Source organism: Misgurnus anguillicaudatus, chromosome 9 (assembly GCF_027580225.2).
Source record: "Misgurnus anguillicaudatus chromosome 9, ASM2758022v2, whole genome shotgun sequence".
Taxonomy (NCBI): Eukaryota; Metazoa; Chordata; class Actinopteri; order Cypriniformes; family Cobitidae; genus Misgurnus; species Misgurnus anguillicaudatus.
The window spans coordinates 12,868,046-12,893,393 of NC_073345.2; the positions used below are offsets into that span (position 1 = coordinate 12,868,046).

Genomic DNA, 25,348 nt, shown 5'->3' on the forward strand with positions numbered 1-25,348 from the left:
TTCTCCCTTTTCATCCAGGCTATATGCAGATTTTACAATAGTTGCATACATTACATTTATTGTAGGTCTGTTTATAAAGGTATTATTTTGAACAATAATAAATGTCACAGTATTATAAGTAATCTTGTTCTCTATGCCAAAATTATGTGATTTTGTATTAAATTGTGCCCATGCGGTCTTACCCAGAACCCGGGGTAAAATCAACCATTCTACAATGGTAGGTGGAGGACCCTGTACATGCAGATCGGTCTCCACGATATGCTGTGAGGCGAGGAGGAGGAGAAAGAGGAAGGTCAGATAGGATGCAGTGTGGCAGATGAACTTGATGAAAGGTTTCTTGATGAAGAGTCCCAGCATGCTCTTCGGAGCCAGAAGGTACACGACGGAGAAGATGGGGAAAAGTAGGCCGATGATGAAGCATGTGACCAGCTTAACTGCCCAGTGACGTCGTCTCCAGCCTGGAAAACCATCATACCACAGTGTGGCCAGTAACTGCTGACAGTTGGGTTGAGCTACAAACTGGAAACAAACAGAAACAGGCATGTGAATAATATCAGTACAAATTCTGGACAAATGTTGGAAAACTGGGATGCGGAAAATCTTCATGGTCGCATGTTACTACTCAAATAGCAAAATAGCAGTTGAATTGAATATAGGAAGCAAACAGGATGCATAATTGTGATTCAAATTTAAGGAAGTTAGATTTAACCTTAAATTCAAAAGAAAGTAATATATGTGTAGTTTTACATCATAATAATTATGGATTTATTTTGTTCTATTTGTATAAAGTTGCCCAAATGTGAATATCTTGGGCTATTTAGGCCTACTGTGAGAAGACACAAGAACAAGATTTTTACACTTTTCAAAAATCTTCAGTGATACAATCTATCACATTTTTTTAAATGTATTAACTAATCAATGGGTGTCTTTACAATTATTTGGTAATTCATGATTAAAGGACAAGTTCAGTATTTTACACTTAAAGTCCTGTTTTCAGATTGTTTATGATGAAATAGAACGGTTTTGACTGAAATTTGGACATATGATGCTGGCCCGAGAATTTTCGGTTTCTGTGGTATTACCCCCCACCCCCACAATGGCTGCATAGGTGCACTGGAACAGTCCTTCCAAAAATGCATTAAACTTTAGTTTACAAAGACGTGAAACTCACCGAGTGGTCAGGGGTGTTCACTGATATGCTCACACAAAAAATCACTACAAAAGATGCTTTCCAACAGGTTTTATCGTAGTTTTTGTCCAACTCTATTGACTTGTATTAGATGTGCTGTGATGTACGGTATTACTCCGCTGCCGGAAACGGAAATGGAGTTGTTTGTATTCTTGCAATTGGCAAAAGCGGATTATCGCCATCAACTGGGCTGGAGTGTCTATTATTCAAGCTCTCACCGGAAGAATATACGGGTGTGAGGCATTTGGAAAAATAGGTCCTCAAGTTTACAACGAATGCTAAAACAGCTGTTGGAAAGCATCTTTTGCAGCGATTTTTGGGTGGGCATATCAGTGAACACCCCTGACCGCTCGCTGAGTTTCACGTCTTTGTGGACGAGGGTTTGATGCATTTTGGGACAGATTGTTCCAGTGCACTTATGGACCCATTGTAGAGGTGGGGGGTGATACCACCGAAAACCGAAATTCTCGGGCCAGCATCATATGTCCAAATTTCAGTCAAAACCGTTCTATTTCATCATAAACAATCTGAAAACAGGGCTTTAAGTGTAAACTAACGAACTTGTCCTTTAACTAATCTGAAAATAAACATTATGCATTATAAAAAATGCCTGCAGAGGGCACCAACAGCCTGGTGATTGTTATTTTACTTTCGCTTTACATTGAGAGCACAGGCTTATTTGTGCCCAAACGATGATTAAATCTACTTAATATTTGGCCACTTCTTTACAATATAAATGACACAACCACTGTAATATTTGAACAAGGGCATGGAGACATTAATTCATGTAAACCGAGAGTGTGGGATTAAACTGCTGATAGGCTCCACACTTTAATGATTACCATACAAACACAACGCGTTTAGAAATTCCCAAACAAACATTATTGTTCCTGGAGGCACACCAACATTACACATTTCCAGCTCTTCCTATTCAAACACACCTGAATCCACTCATCAGCTCATTAGTATAAACTCCAAGATGAAAAATAATGGAGTCATATGTAGAAGACATTGAAAACTGTTGGTTTGCCTCCAGGAACAGGGTTGGGAAATTCATGCACTGTAACTGGTTTTGCAAATTTAATTTTATGCTGATATCGTGACACTGTATTCCCCCTCAATGAGATACAGCACAAGATCTTGTCATACCCTAATATTAACTGTAACATTAGTTTATAAATAATATTGAAATTTCATATATATATATATATATATTGTTGATGAATATATTTCGATGGCCCCTTTCAGTTTTTGTAGATTCACTATTTATAGGTATATGTTTAAGTTAAAGGGACACCTTGAAACTTTTGGCCACTAGGGGGTGCTAGACACGTATTTTTCACTTCTAGCGCCCCTAGAGCCCACAAGCGCCGCAGCACTGTCGCAAAGGAAAGGAACTGGCCAACCTTAAAACTAAACTAAAAACTAAACATTTAAAATGCTAAACGATCAACATTTTGAGACAACAGGGAGAAACGCAGTCATGTTACAACTTTCTGATGAGGAACTCGTCGTGGCAGAAGCCATTTCTCAATCTGAAGGTTGCAGCCTCCGGATGTCGTATTTCTAATACGTCATCAAGACTGTCTTATTTCACAATATTAACAATCACAAAGTTGACTATTATACTTAGTTAATCGTAAATTGTTGCAGTATGCTTATGACTTGCGAATGTAATGCTCAGTTTACCTTAATAACCCAGGCTTGATGACGTGTGCAGCCTGCATATTTGACCTCCGGAGGCTGCAGCCTTCCAATTCAGAAACGACCAGACGTATTTCCTTGCCTTTTTCCAAACAAATATTGTTGCATCCTCTCTCTCTCCCTCGCCACCAGGATTTTCCGCAATGGCGCTCGTTATTCCTCTTTTTTGTGTGAAAATCGCTCCAAATCCAAGTAAACCGATGCGTTTAGGTCTGCCGCTTTGTAATACGTCACGCGAGTGACAGCGGAACGCAGCAAATGAGGAAGAGAGAAGAGAGAAACGCTCGGATCTGATTGGTGAATGAATAGGGTTTGGTTTTACACTGTGAGCAAGTTTGAGTGCTATAGCATCCTGGATTGTAATGTAAATATCATAGACACAGTAAAAAGAAAGGTAAATACGTGAACACAGCATCTGAATACAGGGAACTATATGCAATATAATCGCCGTAATTTATAAAGAACATCGCATTTATGTATGAATCAACAGTTTTAAAAAAAATTGCCTTAAAGGGGAATCGAACCCGGGTCGCCCGTGTCATAGGTCCGTGACACTAAAGACAATGCCACAGTGTCACATAATAGATACTGCTCTCTACACTCCTTAAGTAGCCTCCAGCAAAATTCACGTTAAAAACAAATTGTGTGGAGGAAGTGACGTATGCCGTAAAGCAGTCGAATTTTGTAGTTTTTTTTGTGCTCTGGTTACTACCACAAACCCTAAGTTTTAAAATACGAGTAAAAGTGATACAGACCCCGTCAGACTATGGTAGACATGTCATTCAACCTATTTAAAGTCGATGTACTATCACAAGGGTCTTGAAAATGTATTATGAAGGTTGAAAAATTACATGGTGTCACTTTAAAGTAATAGATCACTTTAAAATGAAAATTCTGTCATCATTTACTAAATCTGTATGAATTTCTTTTTTCTGATGAAGATATTTTGAGAAATGATGGTAAACACACAGCAGATAGTGACCATTGACTTCCATAGTAGGAATAAAAAATATGATGGCATATAATGGGTACTGTCAACCGTCTGCTTACATCATTTAACAAAATATTTTCTTCATCATTTATCACAATACTTCCAAATGTTTTTCCTACTATGGAAGTCAATGGCCACTATCTGCTGTGTGTTAATCATTATTTCTCAAAATATCTTCTTTTGTGGTCTTCAGAAAAAAAAAATCATACAGGTTTAAAACAATATGAGGATGAGTACATGATGACAGAATTTTCATTTTAAAGTGAACTATCCCTTTAAATGATATTTTTTATTCTGTCAAGTACAGACAACATTTTAGCCAAATTATTAATAAAAATATTGTTATATTTGCATTTATTTACTGAAATTTAAAATGGGGAAAACAAGGTGAAAAGATGCAGTGTTTTCCAGTATTTAATACTGCAGAGAAAACAAGATCAAATCCATTTCTCAAAAACAAAATACTATTTTTACATATTCTTTTGGAAAATTTAAAAATATTTTTTGTCACATCTTTCATGGGTCTTGTCATGCTCTCAGTCTTTTATATTTGCTGTTATGTGACTTTATGTCACTCCCAAGGTTTGCTTCTGCTGAAATTTAACAGACACTACACTAAAATTGTCACAATACATCTAGAAATGAAGATTAAAGTCAAAAGTCTCTTATTTTTTCCCGCGGCTGTATATATATATTTCTTTGCAATAGAGTGATCTTCAAAATAACGCTTCCTGAAAGCTTTATTATCGAGCTGTATTGTTCCATAAATAACCTTTAACATCCACAAAACCTTTGTATTGGACAAAATGCTCGTTGCACAGTAAAAACAGATTCTTCAGACTATTAAAAGATACTGTTAGGAAGGAATTGAACACCCTTTGACATAAACGATTATTTGGAGAACCTAAAATCACTTCTAAGAACCTTTCAAAACCTTGATTTTTATGATTTCTAATAGTGTAAGTTCCTCTTTCTGTCATTGCAATTCAAAAATGTAATTCAGCATCCTCTGGAGACCACAGAGTGATACAAGAGCTGTGAAACTATAGCACAGTTATGTGGGAAATTGGTTGCATTTGCATAACTTTCAAGCCTTTGGTTTTATGCTTAGAGCAAAACCACAAACCATAATTTGAGTTATATCAGAACACAGGTCTGTTACAAGTCATCTTAATGTTGTTGTTGTTGTTACCCCAACGTTGAAAAACAATAGGAAAACATCAAAAATTTGCAGATAACCTTCAGTAAGGTTTGGTATTCATGTTAATATCCTTTATCATAAACACATGAGGTGAAATCACTAAATCAAACTGTCTGACTTTTCTGAGCAGTAATGTAGCATACAGTATACCTTTACCCAAAATTTACATTCGCTCCAAATTAACCTGGAGTTAAGAGTCTTGCGTGTAAAATTAATGTATAAATTAATTTAAATGATGTCTTTATAAAATATTTACATCTGGTTCATTCGAAACGTTCTTGCAGCCATCTGCTATCTGTTGAATATGTCAGAAACATTAGAGATTATGATGAAGATTACTATTAAAGTAAAATTGTATTCAGCTGGACCTGTAGGCAGAGTTTTAGTAAGGAATAATTGATGACGGGCCATTGAATTATAAGAAAATAATCCACACCCAAGGTGCAATGCGGCACAATGCGAAGCGGAGTGCCGTTACTACCCGGGTGTGCATTATCTTCAAATAATTCAAAGGACCGGAGTCGATTATTCCTCTTATATCACGGTTACCACAAACATTGCTCTGGGGCCTATTTTTAAGACATTTGAAAAGTTAGGTGTGCGGTTATCAGAAATTAATGCATACCCACGGAACAGTTCTCAGCCAATCAGAATACAGCATTCAACAGACCCGTGGTATAAAATCAAATAAAGTACAATTTATATATAAACACAGATGAAAGAGCTTCTGTGTAAAGTCCGATATTTTGAAGCTATCAAAAAAAACAGGCAGGATTCTCTGCTCTCAAATGGTGGGGGCGTGTCCGCTCTTGGTGCTAAAACCACGCCCACTCGCAGGAGCACATGTTTGTAGCTAGAAAGGATACAGCTACTGCCAAAATCTCATTGCTGTATCCCATCTAGCCAGAACTGTAGTTTTTCATCCTAATCCTATCCCCGAATCTAACCCTAAATACAACATCTTGCGAGATGCCGTAGCTGTATTCCCTCTAGCCAGAACCAGAAAGCTGTCATCTCTCTCATCTCTTTTGGTACAAAATAAAACGTAGCGCTTTTCTAAGCGGATTTAAAAGAGGAACTATATTTTATGGCGTAATAGCACTTTTGGGAGTACTTCGACTCGCCTGAAAAGTCCGCTCCCCTTCTCACTCTCATAATGGGAGAGGGAGGGTGTTACTGCGCCGAGTCGAAGTACTCCCAAAAGTGCTGTTACGCCATAAAATGTAGTTCCTCTTGTAAATCAGCTTAGAAAAGCGCTATGTTTTATTTTGTACCACCAAACTTGCTCGTATAACTACTCGTCTTAAATAGGAAAAACGTTGATGTGTTTGGTCACTTCTAACTTTATCTCTAAATGGTACCATTGAATGAATGGGGCTAAGCTAAATGCTATCGAAGCGTCGCAGCGCGCTCCAGCGCTTACGTGCACGCACACAGATGATAGAGGGATGTATCAACTCTTCTTAGTTAAGGTAATAACATATTTTAATATTGAAAATGAGTAGACTATTCCTTTAATGGATGCTCGGGATTGTGTTAGGGGCGGGGCAATGATCGGTGGCTCTTTTATCTGACATGACTTTACACAGACAGTCTTACAAAAGAAAAAATTTGTCTAGCCAAGCGTTTGCGCCACCAGACTTCTTTCTAAGCCGTGATCGAATGTTTTAATGAGAAATACAAATCTCTTCCTATGAAATGACTCAAAAAAGGTTCCTTTAACACATTGCATTTGTGAAATGATGTGCCTGCCTATAGGAATTGTGTAAATAACAGTTTAAAAATCCTATTTCTCCTATTGCCTGACCTACATTGCTATGCAATGTCATTATGTTGAATAAAAGAAGCCAATTCTGCTTCAGTTCCTATTAAACCCAACCATTCAAAATGTTCAATAACAAAGATGAACTTTTATCTCATCTCAGTTAAAGAACCAACCTATGAAAACCTTTTACGACTTTCCGAGGAAACATTTTCAGTTACAGCTTGTTTTCAGGAAACTTTTCTTGTCTTGGTTCAGTATTTTTTCAGTATATAACCAATTTCTAGCTATGTTGTTTTTGTCAAAATAACTGGGAGATGTATGATATTTTATCATGTAAGCAGATTACAAAGTGTATGCTTTCATTTATTTGATTTTATTTCATTTACATTTGGGCTACGGTTAGACGTCTATTAAATTATCACTGACATATTTTGCCTTGTTTTAGCCTAGACGTCTGGGCTGTGTTTGAACGTCTTGACGTCTTTTAAACACAAAATTTCAAAATGCTACAGCACCCCAAATCCATCTAGACATTGAAATGTGATGTGGTCACTAAAAGATACTCTCTCCATCTTTGATCCTCACCTCTTTTTGGTGGTACTTAATGGCCAGTTTAAGCTTGGCCAGGTCTCTGCACTCGCGAGGGTCCAGCTCATCGCTGTGGTCATCCCGGTGGTTCAGGATGGTCTCCAGCTCACGGGAACTGCGCGCCTGATCTAGCAGATCTTTAGCGAAGAGTTTACACTGCTGCGAGAGCTCCTCGTACTCCTGACGAAACTCATTCTCCACCTTACTGAGCTCCTTCAGTTCCCAGCCCAGCCTGAAGGCCGTGAGTATGGGGTCTTCACTGGACAGGGCGATGAGAGAGGGGCTGGCGAGGGTTTTGTAGATGTTCAGCCGTGAACGGGAATGGCGCAGGCTGTCCACTTCCGAACTGGAAACGCATTCCACGCAGTCACAGCGGATCTGGTGAGGTCGGGGGATAGTGACTTTTCGTTGGACCAAGAGCTTGATTATCTCATAGTTGTTGGTGTGGGCAGCCAGCATGATAGGTGTGATATCAGGTGTAAACTCGGAAAACTGGGTGTCCATCATGAGAGAAGGTACCTATATGAGATCAAATTGAATAAAATAATGAGGAATTTATAGGGAAGTCACTGTCTTCTCATACAAAGATTTTAAAGTTGCACCTAAACTTTTTATACAGCAAATTTCCCTCAGCATTCTGACGCTTGGGGCTATTTAAAGAATCCACTTTTTTGTTATTTTGTATATTTTTTTGGGGGGGGGGGGGGGTTGGTAAATCTGGAGTTTTCTAAGGTTTGATTGTGTTCATGGGGTACACTGTGTTGATGCTTGTTTAAAAAACATTACCTTAATTCTGCACTACTGTTTCCATTCTTATAAAAACAGGCTATTTAGTAGCCTATGAAGCCCCTCCCTCAGAAATACTCAATTATGCTCAGATTGGTTAGCTGTCCCAGTGTGTTGTGATTGGCTGTTTTCGAAAAAAGCCCACCTTTGCGGTGTGTTCCCTAGGGCAGCGTTTATGTAAATTTTGAGGTTTGTGATGTCACTAACCCAGGAAGAGGCTTAGTTTTAGGCAATCCAGCCATTTGCTGTAGTTTTTTAGAAGTGATTTCTGTTAAAGCAACTATCTCCCGTTGCAATGAACAATTGAAAACATACGCCGGCCGTGGGCATAAAAGCTTTGATGTGCACGCCCCATAACTGCAGTTAGAAAAGTGGATTTAAAATCAACTTCACTTTAAATATGGTCTTCTCCATTTTGGTGACCTTTTACAATAAGATTGTATTTGTTTACAGTTAATGCATTAGCTAACTTGAACTAACAATATATAGTACTTTATAGCAATTAATAAACTTGGTTCATGTCAATTTAAAATCAAAAGTTATAACGGTTAACATTAGTTACTGCACAATGCACTAATATAAACAATTGTTGTCATGACCCTGCCGTTCTGTCATAGTAATTGTTCATAGTCATGTGGCAGGATCGTGGCGGTACCCATGTCCTGTGAGGTAGCACATGGCCTTTGTTTGGGCCGTGAGCTTCCGTGTCTCATTTATGCCCCCGCCCCCTCGTCTCCTTGTTAGATCATCTCATCATTTTTTTATTCATTTCCACTGTTCCCTCTTGATTTGTTCCCGTATGCCCTGTTGTCTAGCGTCCTGTGCTTGTGCGTTATATGTATGTATTGTTGTATGTATAGTTCCCCCGATCATGTGCTTTGTATTAATTTACTTATCTCTATAGTGCTGTTTTAACTGTCCTAAAATGGGCTGATGTCTTTCTTGTTCTATGAAGTCCCTCCTTCAGAAATACGTAACGAGTTCTGATTGTGTAGCTATTTTAGTGTGTTGTGATTCGACAGCAGCTTAGCTTAGCAGAGCCAAAGCTGGCGACTGACGTATTCCTGTGGGCGGAGTTTAGTTAGAAATCGGGAAGTAGAGGGCTGTAGTCCAAACCGGCCGTTCGCTGTAGGCTTTGAAAGGGGAATTAAAGAAAATATATTGCTTGGCAATTTTGCAGATCCTATTTATGTTTTAAGGGTGGAATACGTAGAATTCACCACTAGATGGCGCAAAAACGGCAATCTGAAGCAGCATTGAATTATGGGAATTGTAGTCTTCCGCTGATGGCCATCAATCAGACGCGAACGAGAAATCATGTTGACGGATAAGGTAATCAAGTCTTATAAATGTTGCGTTTGATAACATCGTTTTATTCCATGATGTATGGTTATAATTTCATGTTCAAATTGTTAGTCATAGATGTTACATAGATGTTGCAAAGCTCTCTCCATCCAGATAATAAAACACCGATATTGATCCTCATTCTTTCTCTCGTCTTGTTCCAAACTGTTCTTGGGTCGTTTGGTTGGCCCAGCGGCAGACGGTAAAGAGTAATCATAGTCCATAAACAAGCGTGTACCCCGACAGGCGATAACGCATACTTCCGCATTTGTCCACGACACTGTTGTCATGCGCTTTTTACGTCAGTAAAGGCGGTAACAAAGGGTCACGTGTATATTAACGTCATTGACAGGAGACTGCACTGCCCCGTGTCAATGTTTTGAATGGCAATTCTCTCATGGTTTACATGTAGTTGAAAACATTACAGATATTGATAGTAATCAGTTGGACAAAATATATAACACTGGCCTAGTGGTTTTTGGATATTTTACTGCAAATTTCTTACAAATTGCACATTTAACTACAACATTACACACTAACCAAAGTTTGAAATATGGGATCAGGAAAAACAGGACCTTCAACAACTACAACCTTGTTGTAAAGTGTTACAGTTATTTTAATATATTATTTTGCCACTAAATTGCAATCATATCATTCAAATAGATTGTTAGGGGAGTGACTTGGCAGCTGCCAGTTGCGATACTCCAAAGGTTGCTTGCCAGTTTAAGTGATATAAACCAACTGCCATGTCTCTACAATGTTGTAGATATAGGCTTTGTTCAAGGGTTGCTAGGAAGTGGCTTGGCAACTACCAATGATGATACTTTAAAGGCTGCTTGCCAGTTTGAGTCATTTAAACTAACCGCCATATGTCCTTATGATGTTCTATTAATTGGTTGCTAGGGTACTGTCTTTGGTTGTTAGGGGTGACTTGGTAGCGGCCAATGACGATCCTTTAAAGGCTGCTTGCCAATGTGATGTATGTTCTTACAGAGCCTACCACCCTTTTCAAATGCTGTAACCCAAAATCAACAAAATTCTAGAGTGGAGCTATGATCCATCAAATTTCTTACCAGCAGCTATAGATCTAAAATATCTTCACCCTGATCTCTATACTTTTATTTCACTACAAAAAGCTGTGTGATTAAATCTGAAGATGTTTCATAAAAGCACCATAATGGTGGTGAAAGCCACACAGAGCCGGTGAATGCAAACTAATTAAAAGGTTTCAAACTGTGCCTGTGTGTGACTTTCACTTGTAGAAGAGTACAGAACACATATGCCTAGCAAAGATTACAGTAAAAAAAAACAGACAGCTTTTTGATGGGAAAAAATGGCCATATTCTGTCATAAGGGATTTGATGTTAATCTATTGTTTATGTCTGCTGAATTAAACTATATAATACAAAAATTATTCCAGTCTGTGAAAACCTAGTTAAAGTCATTTTTTGTGCTTTACTGTTTTCTACATCAACTCGTTCTGTAAAAAAATAACCTTGATATCGTTAATATTGACTGAGTAAGATCATGTCAAAGATTGAATTCAATATGAAATCAAATTAAAGTTAATGCTATTCATCTCATCAATAGATTATGAGACTTTAGCCTAGATTTTACAGACAGGCTCACAAATTCATTTTCAAAATCATCACGCACCTGTTTCTCGCTTGTAAGCTTCCTGTAGGACAGCAGCAGCTCCACAGCTCCCACCACCTCCTTTCGGATGGCGTAGAGGAGCGCGTCACCCATGTGCACGCCGTGACTCAGCAGCAGCTCCATCACCTCCAGGTTCTCATTCTCGATGGCAATGAGTAGGGCGCTACGGCCCAGCGAGTCCAGGCAGTTGATGTTAATGTTGTAATAAATCTCGGCCTCCTCCAGGGCCTGCTTAACTCCAGCATAGTCGCCCTTCTCCACCGCGGTCAGGTAAGCCCGTTCTTTGGCGGACAGCTCGACCTCCGCCCGGACGATTTGTAGCGGGATGCGGTCGCGGTACGGCGAGTTACTGGCCTTATTGTAGTACAACTGCGCCATTGGTTTCATAAAGACGTGGTGGCACAGGCTGACCAGAGTCCAGGGCAAGCTGAACAAAAAAAAGTCATTTCAGACTTTCATAAAGACTTCTTAAAATACATTACATGTATGCATTTGGCAGATGATTTTATCCAGAGCGACCTACAATTAGTATAATAGGTATAGGTAGTGGTGGACGGAATTTAACCCATTGAACACCACACTTCCATGTTTTCCCTATTTAAAGACTGTTACATAGTTACATGAGTAAGTATGGTGGCACAAAATAAAACGTAGCGATTTTTAAGGTGGATAAAAATGAGAACTATATTGTATGGCGGAAGAGCACAGGGCGCAGTAATATTGACAGAAGTTTGAGCGAGAGGGGGAGTAGTCAGGAGTGATAATGTTACTGCGCCTGAGGTCGAAGTGCTGCAAACTAAGTGCCCTTCCGCCATACAATATAGTTCTCATTTTTATCCGCTTAAAAATCACCACATTTTATTTTGTGCCACCATACTTACCCATGTAACTACTCATTTAACAGTCTTTAAATGGAGAAAACATGGAAGTGTTTGGTGGCTTCTAAATTCATCCCTGTTTGGATCCTAAGGAATGAATGGGGCTAGGCTAAATGCTAACACATTCACAACGCGCTGTACAAAGATTAAGTGCACGCATTAACAAAAGATAGGTATGTATTCATTCATCTAAGCTGAGGTAAGAACATATTAAAATATTGAAAAATGGTGGTGTTTTCCTTTAAGATGCGTTTTGGTTTATTGGATCCAACATCGCACGAAATTCAGCTTTTTTCGTGCCTTGCGCATGAATGTCTTTGTCGTGCACTCGCACAATTTCATATAAATAGTTTTTCATGTCCGTTGTAGAATCGTTTTCTGTTACATTTTTAGACATCTTATCCCAAACCCCAACTCTAAACCCAACTCCAGACAAGAATAGTTTTAAAAGCAAAAGAAAAACAAGTAGAAACCAATACATAAAAGTACACCCAAACCCAAAATCTAACCCCAACCCCAAGCGACAATGATTTAAAAATAGAAAAAATTAGAAAAAAATACATAAAATGACACAAAAAAGAAAGTCACGAACACAAAAAACTATTTATAAAAAAATTCGTGACAAGAGTGACAAGACAAAGACATTCGTGCTCAAGGCACGAAGAAAAGCTGAATTTCGTGCCATGGACACGAAAAAATTCAAATTTTTCATGACTACACGAAAATTCTAATTTTTCGTGACTACACGATTTCCGGTGGGATCAGTCTGATTGGATCACAAGTGACAGAGAGAGACACATTCACGTTACACCTGGTATTTTAATCCTCTCTTTTGTCCACTTTCGACCCCTTCTGTCCTGATTTTTTGAGGGGTTGGTCTTTGGGAGAGTCTCTCTGCTGTCGTTTAAAAGCAAGCGGGATAAATGGTTTAAATTGGCGCGCAATAATATCAGGTCAGAGTCCGCTGCTTGTGTTGAAAGTAAACATGATGCACAGTGTTTTGTACATGAATATGTAAGAGCTTTCTCTGATATTTCAGAGCAATTGATGAGTAAGCTTGCGCAACTGTCACACGCTCTCAAAATGAAACAAATGTAAGAGCCAAAGACGCTTCAGTTTTATCAATGAAAGCCAAAAGATCATCCGAACAATGTGGGTTCGCTCTAGAAGTCATGGCTAATAGAAAATCATTGTGCTCAGTACAATACATTAGATCAATAGGCGGAAGTCTTTTGTGGCTGCTTGAACACATGTGTTTTTTTGACTACCTCTGAATGTGGGCGAAAGTGGACGAGCTCAAACCGTTTTACACCCCGTCGTCCACTTGTGATCCGATCGACCAAAACGCATCTTGATCCACCCAAGTTAATCCATGCACTGGTTGGAAGAGAGACAATTCGGCATCTCCAAATCACTTAACTTGCACATTTTTGCCCTGTGGGAGGAAACCAAAATAAGTGGAGTAAACCCATGCAGAGTCCGGGAGAACATGCAAACTCCAGACAGAAATGCCAATCAGGGCTTGAACCGTGGACCTTCTTACTGTTTAACCCATTGTGCCATTCCACCATTCATTTATTTTGCAGTTTGTTGGAATAGATATGTATAAGGATATATTTAGGTTTTGGTTGTTTAATTTCCTGAATTTTCCAATCCATTTGGTCCAGGAATGCAGCTGGCTTATCAGCTCAAAATTCATAATAATTAAATGATTCAGTTTTTCCAGAAACTGGCAACGATTTCAACTGAGCACATTGCGGTTTGCCTTTACAGAAAATTGTTGAACTATGAATCATTTAAGAGCGTGTTTATTTGAACATTCATAAAAATCCTGGAGGATTTGAAATCAGTTTGTATGATAAATTAAGGTGTGTGTGACTGGACAAATGTCTTCTCCAATAACTAATAAAACTAAATCTGATTCAACGAGTTTCCTTGAAGCTCAATAAGATGTGGGTGAAATATACCATCAGATGGACCAATATGGACTTTGGAAACCATCTTGCTTGTGCAACTCGTAATATATATTAATTAAACAAATATGATGGTTTTATATTAACAATCAAAAGTTCAACATTTGAACATGAGTGATGTCTAACTGTGAGTGTTTTGTTCAATTTGTTCAGGCTTGATTGAAACCTGATTTCCACTGAGTGCTGTTCACTACCAGTGATTGAAACTCCTGAATCATCCATCAGAAATGATTTCACTTGACAACAGGGGTCAATATCTTTTACGGTCAAGAACTGTCTGGCAATAGTGGGAGCTACTTTATCTCTTCAAAATGAAGGTGCTTAAAATGTTCTTCACAGCGATTTTTGTGTCCTCAAAGAACCTCAAATAACCCTAAAACTCTTTTTTAAAGAACCTTTTGTGAAAGTTAGGTTCTTTATTGAACCATTCAGACAAAATGCTTCTTCTATGACATCAGAAGCACCTCAAAAAAGGTACATATTGGTACCAAATGTATACATCTGTAACTGTCTCTTAAAAAAGGTTCTGTCCTAGTGACAGCTTGGGACCATTTTTGACCATTTTATGACAGGCATGTTAGGAAAATATGCAAATATGTTTCATGCTATCTCTTTCTCGTGAGCAGGCTTATCTCTCTTTTCGTCAAGTTTTTTTTTGTGTGACATGAATGTAAACGTCAGCAAATATGATCTCACATTGTTATCAATCCATAAAACAGTAATTTTGAAATGAGCAGGGGCAGGTGCATTACCTGCATGACTGAATCACTGCTATAGGATGGACGGCCTGTGTTTCCTGGCATCGGCCTGTCTGCAGATCGATAACCCATTAAAAATAATTGATTGATATTCTCTAGAGTGTTGTGAAGAAATAAACATATAACTGGGTTGTGTATTTAGAAGAATAATTAACACCTTTATCCTCAATTAACAATCAGTTTCAATGTAATATTATTTTAAAGCATTAGGCTCAATCGGTACAGCATTAGCAGCGCATAGGTTGTTTGAGTCTCATGAAGCACACATACTGATACAAATGTATAGCTTGAATGCACTGTAAGTGTCTGCCAACGCATAAATGTAAATGTTTTATCATCATGGCTTTTTTTCTGGTCCATTAAGTATATAAATAAGTACATTATTTGTTAACATTATAGTTTTAGATTTACAATTACATCAAAGAGGCATGTGTAGGTCAGACAAATATAACATAACATTTATAATGAAATAACCACAAATGTCTTTTCTGTGCTCACATCATTTTCAGTTTTATTCAACCCCCAAGTGACATTCAATCTTAGTACTTAGTACAACATCCTTTTACAGTTAAAACAGCTTTTAAACGTGAAGCATAGCTTGACACAAGTGTCTTGCAGCGATCTACGGGTATCTTCGCCCATTCATCATGGGCAAAAGCCTCCAGTTCAGTCAAATTCTTCGGCTTGCGCACTGCAACTGCTTTCTTTAAGTCCCACCAGAGGTTCTCAATCGGATTTAAGTCTGGTGACTGCGATGGCCACTTCAAAATGTTCCAGCCTTTTTTCTGCAACCATGCTCTAGTGGATTTGGAGGTATGCTTGGGATCCTTGTCCTGTTGAAAGGTCCAACGTCTCCCAAGCCTCAGGTTTGTGACGGACTGCAACACATTGTCATCCAATATCTCCTGTTACTGAAGAGAATTCATGGTACCTTGCACACGCTGAAGTTTCCCTGTACCTGCAGAAGCAAAACAGCCCCAAAGCATGATTGACCCCCCACCATGCTTCACAGTAGGCAAGGTGTTCTTTTCTTCATAGGCCTTGTTTTTCCTCCTCCAAACATAGCGTTGATCCATGGGCCCAAACAGTTCTAATTTTCCACAGAACACTATCCCAAAACTTCTGTGGTTTGTCCACATGACTTTTGGCATACTGCAGTCGACTCTTCTTATTTTTTGGAGACAGCAAGGGGGTGCGCCTGGGAGTTCTGGCATGGAGGCCTTCAGTACGCAGGGTGCGCCGTATTGTCTGAGCAGAAACTTCAGTACCCACATCTGACAAATCTTTTCTCAGTTCCTCAGCAGTCACACGGGGACTTTTTTCCACTCTACGATTCAGATAGCGCACAGCAGTCGCAGTTAGCATCTTTTTTCTGCCACGACCAGGAAGCGTTTCAACAGTGCCCTTTGCCTTGAATTTGCGAATGATGCTTCCTATGGTGTCTCTTGGTATGTTTAACATCTTTGCAATCTTCTTATAGCCATTGCCCTTCCTCTGAAGATTAATCACCTCTTCTCTTGTCTTCCTGGACCATTCTTTTGACTTCACCATGTTTGTAACCACACCAGTAAATGTTTAGAAGGAGTTGAGTATCACAGTCAAGCTGCCTAATTGGTGCTTATTAGGCTTTATTGCTGTTCCCTGACATCCATAGGTGTTTTCAATACCTGATTGATAACACTTCAATGAACCTCTGTTCTTCAGAGTGGTAGTTCTTTAAGGGGTTGAATAATTGTGTCAATGAAGAATTCACAAAAGAAACATTTACTACTATATTACAAAACCAATTGATGTCATTTTAGTTGCATATGATTCTTTAAGAAGTCATTGTAGGATTTCATTCTGAATACAATTACAAATGTACACTAAATTCCCTAAAACCCTTAACAGCATTGGGGGTTGAATAATTTTGAACACAACTGTATATGGCATGTTTTTAGACATGGTAGTACATTATGATACATATAACATTGCTAATCATGTAGCATACTGTATATGAAATGTATATCAGCACTTTGGTTTTACTAGATGTGCATCATGCTTCAAAGACTATCACCAGAAGAAATTCTTGCAATTGTCAGCAATCGTACAAAATCTGATTTTGAAAATAATGTTTATATCATAGAACAATAAGACACAAAAACATACTATGGTCTACAGATTCATTGAATGTAAGATGATTGTCCTTTTTTAAACTAGTGAATGAAATGTTTATTTATCTGTCAATAATTATCTGTTTTAAGTCCTCTATATTTTGTCGAAAATGTTCCCCTAACGATAGTTGCTGGTTAGAGGAATGTTCTAGGAACCAAAAACTTTCTGGGAACGTTCCAGAAAATAAAAACTAACGTTCCATTTACGAAAAAAAAAGTTTCCTGGGGAACCAAAAAAACGAAACTTAAAAAGTAACGGGAACCAAAACATTCCCAAAAACGTTCCCGAAAATATAAACTAAAATTCTATTTACGTAAAGAAAAGTTTTCTGTGAAACCAAAAACAAAACTTAAAAAGTAACATTTGAAAACCAAAAACGTTCCCGAAAACGTTCCCGAAAATAAAAACTAATATTCTATTTACCTAAAGAAAATTTTTCTGGGGAACCAAAAACGAAACTTAAAAAGTAACATTTTAAAACCAAAAACGTTCCCGTAAACGTTCCCGGAAATAAAAACGAATATTCTATTTACCTAAAGAAAAGTTTCCTGGGGAACAAAAAAACAAAACTTAAAAAGTAACATTTGGGAACCAAAAAACGTTCCCAAAAACGTTCCCGAAAACGTTCCCAAAAATTAAAACTAGCGTTCTATTTACGTAAAGAAAATTTTTCTGGGGAACCAAAAACGAAACTTAAAAAGTAAGATTTGAAAAACAAAAACATTCCCGAAAATGTTCCCGAAAATATAAACTAACATTCTATTTACGTAAAGAAAAGTTTCCTGGGTAACCAAAAAACAAAACTTAAAAAGTAACATTTGGGAACCAAAAACGTTCTTAAAAACATTCCCGAAAATATAAAGTAACATTCTATTTACGTAAAGAAAAGTTTTCTGTGGAACCAAAAACGAAACTTAAAAAGTAACATTTGAAAACCAAAAACGTTCCCGAAAACGTTCCCGAAAACAAAAAATAACTTTCTATTTACGTAAAGAAAATTTTCCAAAACAAAACTTAAAAAGTATCATTTTGGAACCAAAAACCTTCCCAAAAATAAAAACTAGCGTTCTATTTACATAAAGAAAAGTTTTCTCGGTAACCAAAAACGAAACTTAAAAAGTAACATTTGAAAACCAAAAACGTTCCTGAAAACGTTCCAGAAAATAAAAACTAACTTTTTATTTACGTAGAGAAAAGTTTCCTGGGGAACCAAAAAACAAAACTTAAAAAGTAACATTTGGGAACCAAAAACGTTCCCGAAAATATAAACCAACATTCTATTTACGTAAAGAAAAGTTTTCTGTGGAACCGTCTCGGATCATTCTCGCGGTACTTTGACGTCATCCGGCGGTCGGTTCTTGCAGCGCCGCACGAAGTTGAACAAGCCTAACGTGTGTAACGTCGTTGCCGTAAAGCAAGTCGTGATTCTCGCGAGATTTGTCAGGGGTGGTTCTCTCAAGCTTACATTGCTGGTTTTGCTAGTGGCGTCCTCCTCGAGCTTCAACAGGAGGATGATTCACCCTACTATAACTTTGTTTACCACCGAAATAACTTTGAAGCTGTTATATTAAGGTAAAATAACTGCATATTATGTCTTTAAAGAGTACTTGTCTTGCATGGTCAAACTATTATTAGCACTGTCAATGCATTTCACCCCTCTTGGCATTGGATATACAGTAGACTTTGCCAAAAGCAGAACAGCTGCCTGTTTGTGTCCCTGCCAATTTGAATATCATAAACTTTTATTTGATGCACTTTACACTGTGTGTTTCATTCATTCATTACGTAAGATGGGAGACGGTCTGTTTTCCCGTTTACTGTGTTGTTCTTTACACCTCGCTGCTTCATAAAATCTGAACAAGGTTTCCACAGGGAATCAAGCCCATGTTTTATTCAGCATGTTTGTTGAACTGGGCTGATACATTTTAGTTCATCAGTCCGGTCTGGCAGTGAATACATACAGATGTGTACAGCTTTCTCACATATGCAAACATTCATATTCTGCATTTGGTCCAAAACTAACTATTGCACCCTTACCGAGTAGCAGAATTATGACTGGCAGCCCTGCTAATAGACCATTCATGTATCAAATATTATATTCATCATAAATGTTTCATATTTATTACAATAGCATCACACGTTCATTTCAACAGCAATCGGGGCTATTATATCTTTATTTTAATTTAGATTAAGTTTTCATGATGAACAACAAGGCGACCTAAAAACTCATAATAAGAAACCCTATAGGGAGTAAGCTTCATTTTAAAGGGATAAATATGTATTTAGTGCCTGTGTGTGCGTGTAAAGGGAATAAGAGAGTGAGACATTTTTGCTGTATGTTTTAACAACAACAAAAATCACTCATTTGAGATAAAAAGCAAAAGTCTCCTGTGAATCACACAGGCTTTGGCCTGCAGCAATAAACAGCAGCTGAGTTGTTTTTAAAGAGGAACAAATCCAATTTTTTGATTTTGACATAGTGATGGAGCTACAGAGAATCATACTCTTCACAAGCCTGTCAAAGCATCCCAGAGCATCTGAATTCATACACTGCACTCTGTGAGCATGTAGTGTGAACACAAATATTGAGATTCACTCTGGTTTAATTCCAAAGCAGCTGTTTGTTCTGTCCACTGTTTCACTTCTTTGTAGATCTACTGTGTTTACATTTTCTCCATTACTCCGAACGTTGTACTCTTGAACAAAAGTTGGGAACTCAGCTGGTAGAGCATTGCGTTAGCAGTGCAAAGGTTGTGGGTTCAGGATTGGATATTAAATGGATATGTTTTATTGTTTAATTATGGATATTATTCACTGTCAGAAATAAGGTAAATTTTCTGTCACTGGAGTAGAACCCTCAAAGGTTCTTTTTTTACATTTAAATGTGAAACACAGTGAAATGTTGTACCTTTTGGGGTATTATATTATACCTTAAGGACCTATTGGGTACCTTTCAGGACCAATTTTGTACCAGTTAAATGTTAAAGTTAAATGGTACAAAACATTTAACTGTACCTTTAAAAGTTCAGAATAGGTCTTTAACTCTTTCACCGCCAGCGTTTTTTAAAAAAGTTGCCCGCCAGCGTTTTTCATGATTTTCACAAAAGTTTAATGCCTTCCAGAAAATGTTCTTCTTCAAATATATAAACATACAATATACCAAATGAAAGAACAGACCCTCTGCTTTCAAACAAAAAAAACGTTTCATCCTGCCTTCAGTAGTTCTTTTGTAATCAGCTTTTGAATATGGGTAGGTTTCTGCAAAAACACCACATTTTGAGCAAAAAGCAGAGATAATTCCATTTTTGTGACGGACTTTTCATAGAGATCCCATTCAGAGAGATCTTTAAAACAGACACGGACATGCAGCAGCTTGCCATAGGGCAATACTTCTGGTTTTAAAAAGTTGTGGAAATAGCGGTATTGCAGAAAGACGGAAATACTCGTCATTGGCGGGGAAGCGTTTTCTCTTGATTGACGAGATAAAATGTTCAACTGGAGGGAAAAATTCGCATGACATTAAGTTAAATCCCCCGAGTAATCTAGAGCGAATAACGCAATGCGATTGCACACTTTGCGTTTGGTAAACCCACCGTTACACCAGATGCGAGTTCAACGATTTGCGCAAGTAGATTACATACAAAGTCAATGCAAAGACGCGATCAGACACATCCTCACGTAGGCCGATGCGAATGACGCGATATGGGCGGCGCGTTTGCCGTGAAAACATGTGCTATTTGACTCAAACGCGTCTTCGCCCAAGTTGAAAATATTCAACTGGAGTGAAAAATTCGCATGACACAAAGTTAAATCCCACGAGTACTCTAGAGCGACCAACGCGATGCGATTGCACACTTCGCGTTTGGTGTAAACCAGTGGCGAACCATGAGTATTACAGCTGGGCCTTCAAAATATGCAATGAAGTGCAAATGCCTCTCCATGCGCAATTACGCATGGCGCAATAAATGAAAGTCACAAATTTAATGGATAGGTTCTACTTACTACACCGCCTTAATTCTTAAAAACAGGAAAATGGAGACAAGTGAGCATGGGGGAAAAAACACCAAAATAAATTGAGAGTAGTTTGTTTTTCATAAATTTTAAAATTCAGAATATAATACTAGGCTATTCGTATTTCGTTAAATCATACAGTGAACGTGTAAAAATTCTGAGCACGCAAAGTTAAATTACAGAATATGGCATCGTTTGCCTTTAAATGCAGTTTTAAAGTTTAAAATTACTTTAATCTAACTGATAAACACAAATACAGACTCTGCTGCTCTGTAAATTTGCATTTAATTTTTGTTTTTTGTAAATATATATTTAGCTGTAGGATAGCTTGTTAGTCTTTTTTCATAAGGGGAAATATAGCACCCTGCATTCTCAGTGCACCTCCTTGTGGCTTATAACTGTTATATTTTGCGGGCTCGCAAAATCCCTAGCCCGAGCCCCGGTGAATGTTTTTGCATTCTCTGAGATTTAGTTAGGTAATTATATTGTATGTAATTCGGCGTCGCCTGCAGTCATTACTATACTCAAGTAAAACTGTCAGGAAGTGAAAGTATAATTAAACCCATTATTTTTCTCGTGTTCACGTCTGATATACGCAGCGCAGCTGCACGCGCATCTCTCGGCTGTGCTCTTCACGAGTACCCGCTTAAGTAATTTCGTTTTTACCTCAGCCCTATCAAACTAGCCACAACGTCAATCACGTTTTCTGCCATTTACCTCAACCACTCTCACCGCAGAGATTCGGGCCATTAGACGGTCTATGATTAGGACTTCTTCTTCTTTGGTGTTTTACGGCAGCTCGCATCCAGCTTGTTGCATGATTAGGACTTCATGAAGGCTTACAATGCTTTGTTTTTTACCCGCCCACTTGAAATCAAAGCGTGATTGGTCGATTTGCCCGTCACTCTCCACACCAAAACACATAGCTTGGCCTTCCTTGGGATTCTTGAAGTCCTAACCAATGAATGAGCCAGCTTACCGGGCCTTAATAGAGACAGACGATTCTGATTGGATATGAACCTGACAGTAAGCTTAACGTTAGAACATAGATGAGAGAAAATATATTACATGTATTAAATTAAATTAAATATAAATTTAAACATGTAAAAACATATTTTTATTGAATACTTTATTATTTATTAGTATTATTATAAAAAATATTTTTATTAATTTTTTTAGGCCTTCTCTGAAGGCGTAGAAGGCCCTGAAGGTTCCCCACTGGTGTAAACACACAGTTACACCAAATGCGAGTTCAACGATTTGCGCAAGTAGATTACATACAAAGTCAATGCAAAGATGCGATCAGACGCGTCCTCGTGTGGGGCGATGCGAATGACGCGATATGGACGGCGAGTTTGCCGTGAAAACACACGCTATTTGCCTCAAACGCGAAAATATTCAACTCGAGCTAAAAATTTGCATGACACACAGTTAAATCCCGCGGGTAATCTAGAACAAGCAACGCGATGCGATTGTACACTTCATGTTTGATGTAAACCCACAGTTAGGGTACCACTTCAGTGACAGAAAAGGTACCGTTTTTTTGGGGGGGGTTGATCTTGGGACTTGAGCCGAGACTCAGATTCGAGCTCCCTCCGAGGACAGCAAACCAAGTTCATTTACCATTATTCAGTAGACTGAATGCCCAGGCAAACTACTAGTGAAATGTCTATGGGTGGAAGTTGAGTCCCAGCTAGTTCATCAAAGGTTTAGGGTCATGTGACAAATATGAAACACTTATTTTGTTGTCTTTGAAATTGTCAGTACTAGAGCTGGTGAAAGATTTTTTGTAACTCATCTGTTTAAATTACGTTCTGCATAATTAAGGGGTTGTGCACACCAAAACTTTTAAACACGGATGATGTTTTGTCATTTTCCAGGTTACAGTGCTTCATTGAGTTAAGGATACTGCAGGGACCATTGGTAAAAACTTGGTACAGAAGTCACATGGATGTGGGTTCAATTGGATATGGTGAGGCCTAATACTGCTCTATTGCTATTCATATTGCTATTGCTAATAGCTTGTGGTAGTGAAACAGACAGACTAGAGAAAGACGGCCAAAACTGAACCTTAGATGAACTCAATTTTAGAACTCAATCTTAGATCTTTTGAAAATGCATTCAGTGAACAGCAGCAGTAAAAAACAGCACTGGTTTAAAATCACAACTTCTTGTACAGTACTGGATACCACGAGCCATCAAATAGAGCAATGAGTTGTTTGGTAACCTCTAACACATCCTGCAGAATTTAAATCTGCCTTTTCGCAACCTTAAAATAAGGAAAGCAGAGTCTCCATGTCTCATTTATTTCAGTGTGACAGAGTAAAATAAGGGAACGCTGCTGTCATGCCGTGTGCAGAGACCTCAAGGTGAAACTATAGGTAGAGACCACCATTGGTTTCCCAATACTCCAACCAGAAAGATCCTTTAGACTAGAGGCTGTTTACACTTAATATTAAGATGCGTTTTGGTCAATCAGATCATCCACTTTCTACCACATTCAGAGGTAGTCAAGAACGCATTTGACCGGATTTCTGTGGTGTAGACTCACATGTGATCGAATGTGTTTTTGGCTCTGAATGTGGTCAAAAGGGGACAAGCTCAAAATGTTTCACAACATTAACACCTGTATGGTGTTAAAAGCCACAAAAGACTGCCTACTCTCCACCTATAGACAAGGCCGCCTTAATGCACGGGCTTACCTGGGCTGAAGCCCAGGGGCCTCCCAAGTTCAAGGGCCTCCCAAGTTCGCGTTCATGACGAGCTGAAAATGTCATATTGTTTTGTAACTTGTCGGGTTTTCTGTCAATCACTCTAATTGCACGTTACATGGCTGCTGATTGGTCCGTTGTAACTTAACGTGAAATAAAATGTCAGACGTAACATTTTTTATTCCGCGTAATGTAATTAAGTGCGCGTTGTCAACTTGACATTCCTGCACGTTAGACTGAGTGTGACAGAGAAACGGGAAATAATCCACCAACAAATGAAAGAGTAGTTTCTGAAATTTCATAATACTAGTGATGCAGGTCTCTCTCTCTTTCGTGCGCGCGCTCGCTCGTTCGCTCTCTGTGCTCGTTCAGCTGAGTCTCTGGCATGCAGAAGTCTCTCCAAACGTGCGCAAGAAACTGTGCCGCTAAATTAAGAAAGGAGTTCCCGCAAATAATGCTGTTAGTTGTTATAAAGTTTAAGTTTACTCGCGTTTATATCAGTGACGCGTGCGCAGCTGGAGCGATGTAGTTTGACGCGACGTCAGCTCACAGTACACACATCTGTTGGTAGAAAGACGAGAAAGAGACGCAACGGTAAAGGTGCAAGTCAGTAAAGAGCGACAAAACCATCTCAAATGATCATCCCCTGATAGCACCATTATAATCTCATTATCTAAAGATCTTATATACAGGTGTGTTCCCTGTCTGTCTTGTGCATATTCCTGCTTGTTCGTTTTACATGCTTATGTATGCATAAATAATAAATACAATGCATACTATATCTTCAATAGCCTACAAAATAAATAACTGATTAAAAAACAAGATTCTGTCTATAAAGACTTATCTTTTGTTATCATTAATGCATTTAACAAGATTCTGTCTATAAAGACTTATCTTTTGTTATTATTAATGCATTTTCACTTTAAAACTAACTTTAACTTATTATATTTTTAAAACTGTGGTGAACATTTAGTTAGTGAGTGGCAATTTTCTGCAAATTATATTCCAAAAACTATATAAACATAAAGCTTATAAACTTTCACACATTTTGGTTTTATTATCACCACAAGTTGCTGTGTGTGGTTGTTAAATAAAGTGTTTTGTGTTTATGCTCAAGTGGGCTCAGTGATATGTTAATTACAATATTATGGTGTTTTCTGGCTCAAAGAGGGAAAACTCACTGTTGTATGTCTCGAAAGAAACTAATGCATTTTGTGATGTAGATTACCTAGATATTACACTTAAAAAAAGAGACTATAAATCGAGGGGAAGGGGGGCCTACAAAACATCTTAGCCCCGGGGCCTCACATTAGGTTAAGGCGGCCCTGCCTATAGATCTAATTTGATGTTTTTTCATCATCCCTGGCTTCCTGTATGGCAAAAAATATATATTTTTAAATATAATTTTAATATTTCAAAATATACAAAAATGTACTGAAATATATTTTAAAATGTGTTTACAAAAATTTATTTTTCGCCTATATATATATATATATATATATATATATATATATATATATATATATATATATATATATATATATATATATATATATATATATATATATATATATATATATATATATATATATATATATATATATTTTTTTTTTTTCTTTCTTTTTTTTGTACATTTTAT

At 37.9% G+C, this 25,348-nt stretch overlaps 1 protein-coding gene across 1 annotated transcript in view; it reads right to left on the reverse strand.

Annotated features, from left to right (window-relative positions):
• The window catches only part of LOC129424011 (short transient receptor potential channel 5), a 41,635-nt gene that overhangs the window by 12,021 nt on the left and 4,266 nt on the right, over positions 1-25,348 (reverse strand). Inside the window, exons 2-5 of the mRNA XM_055180554.2 lie at positions 13,371-13,537; positions 11,225-11,651; positions 7,436-7,957; positions 183-519 (exon numbers count right to left, since the gene is read on the reverse strand). Of these exons, the coding sequence (XP_055036529.2) occupies positions 183-519; positions 7,436-7,957; positions 11,225-11,611 (1,246 nt within the window). The 5' untranslated portion in view covers positions 11,612-11,651; positions 13,371-13,537. The remainder of the gene's footprint in view (positions 1-182; positions 520-7,435; positions 7,958-11,224; positions 11,652-13,370; positions 13,538-25,348) is intronic.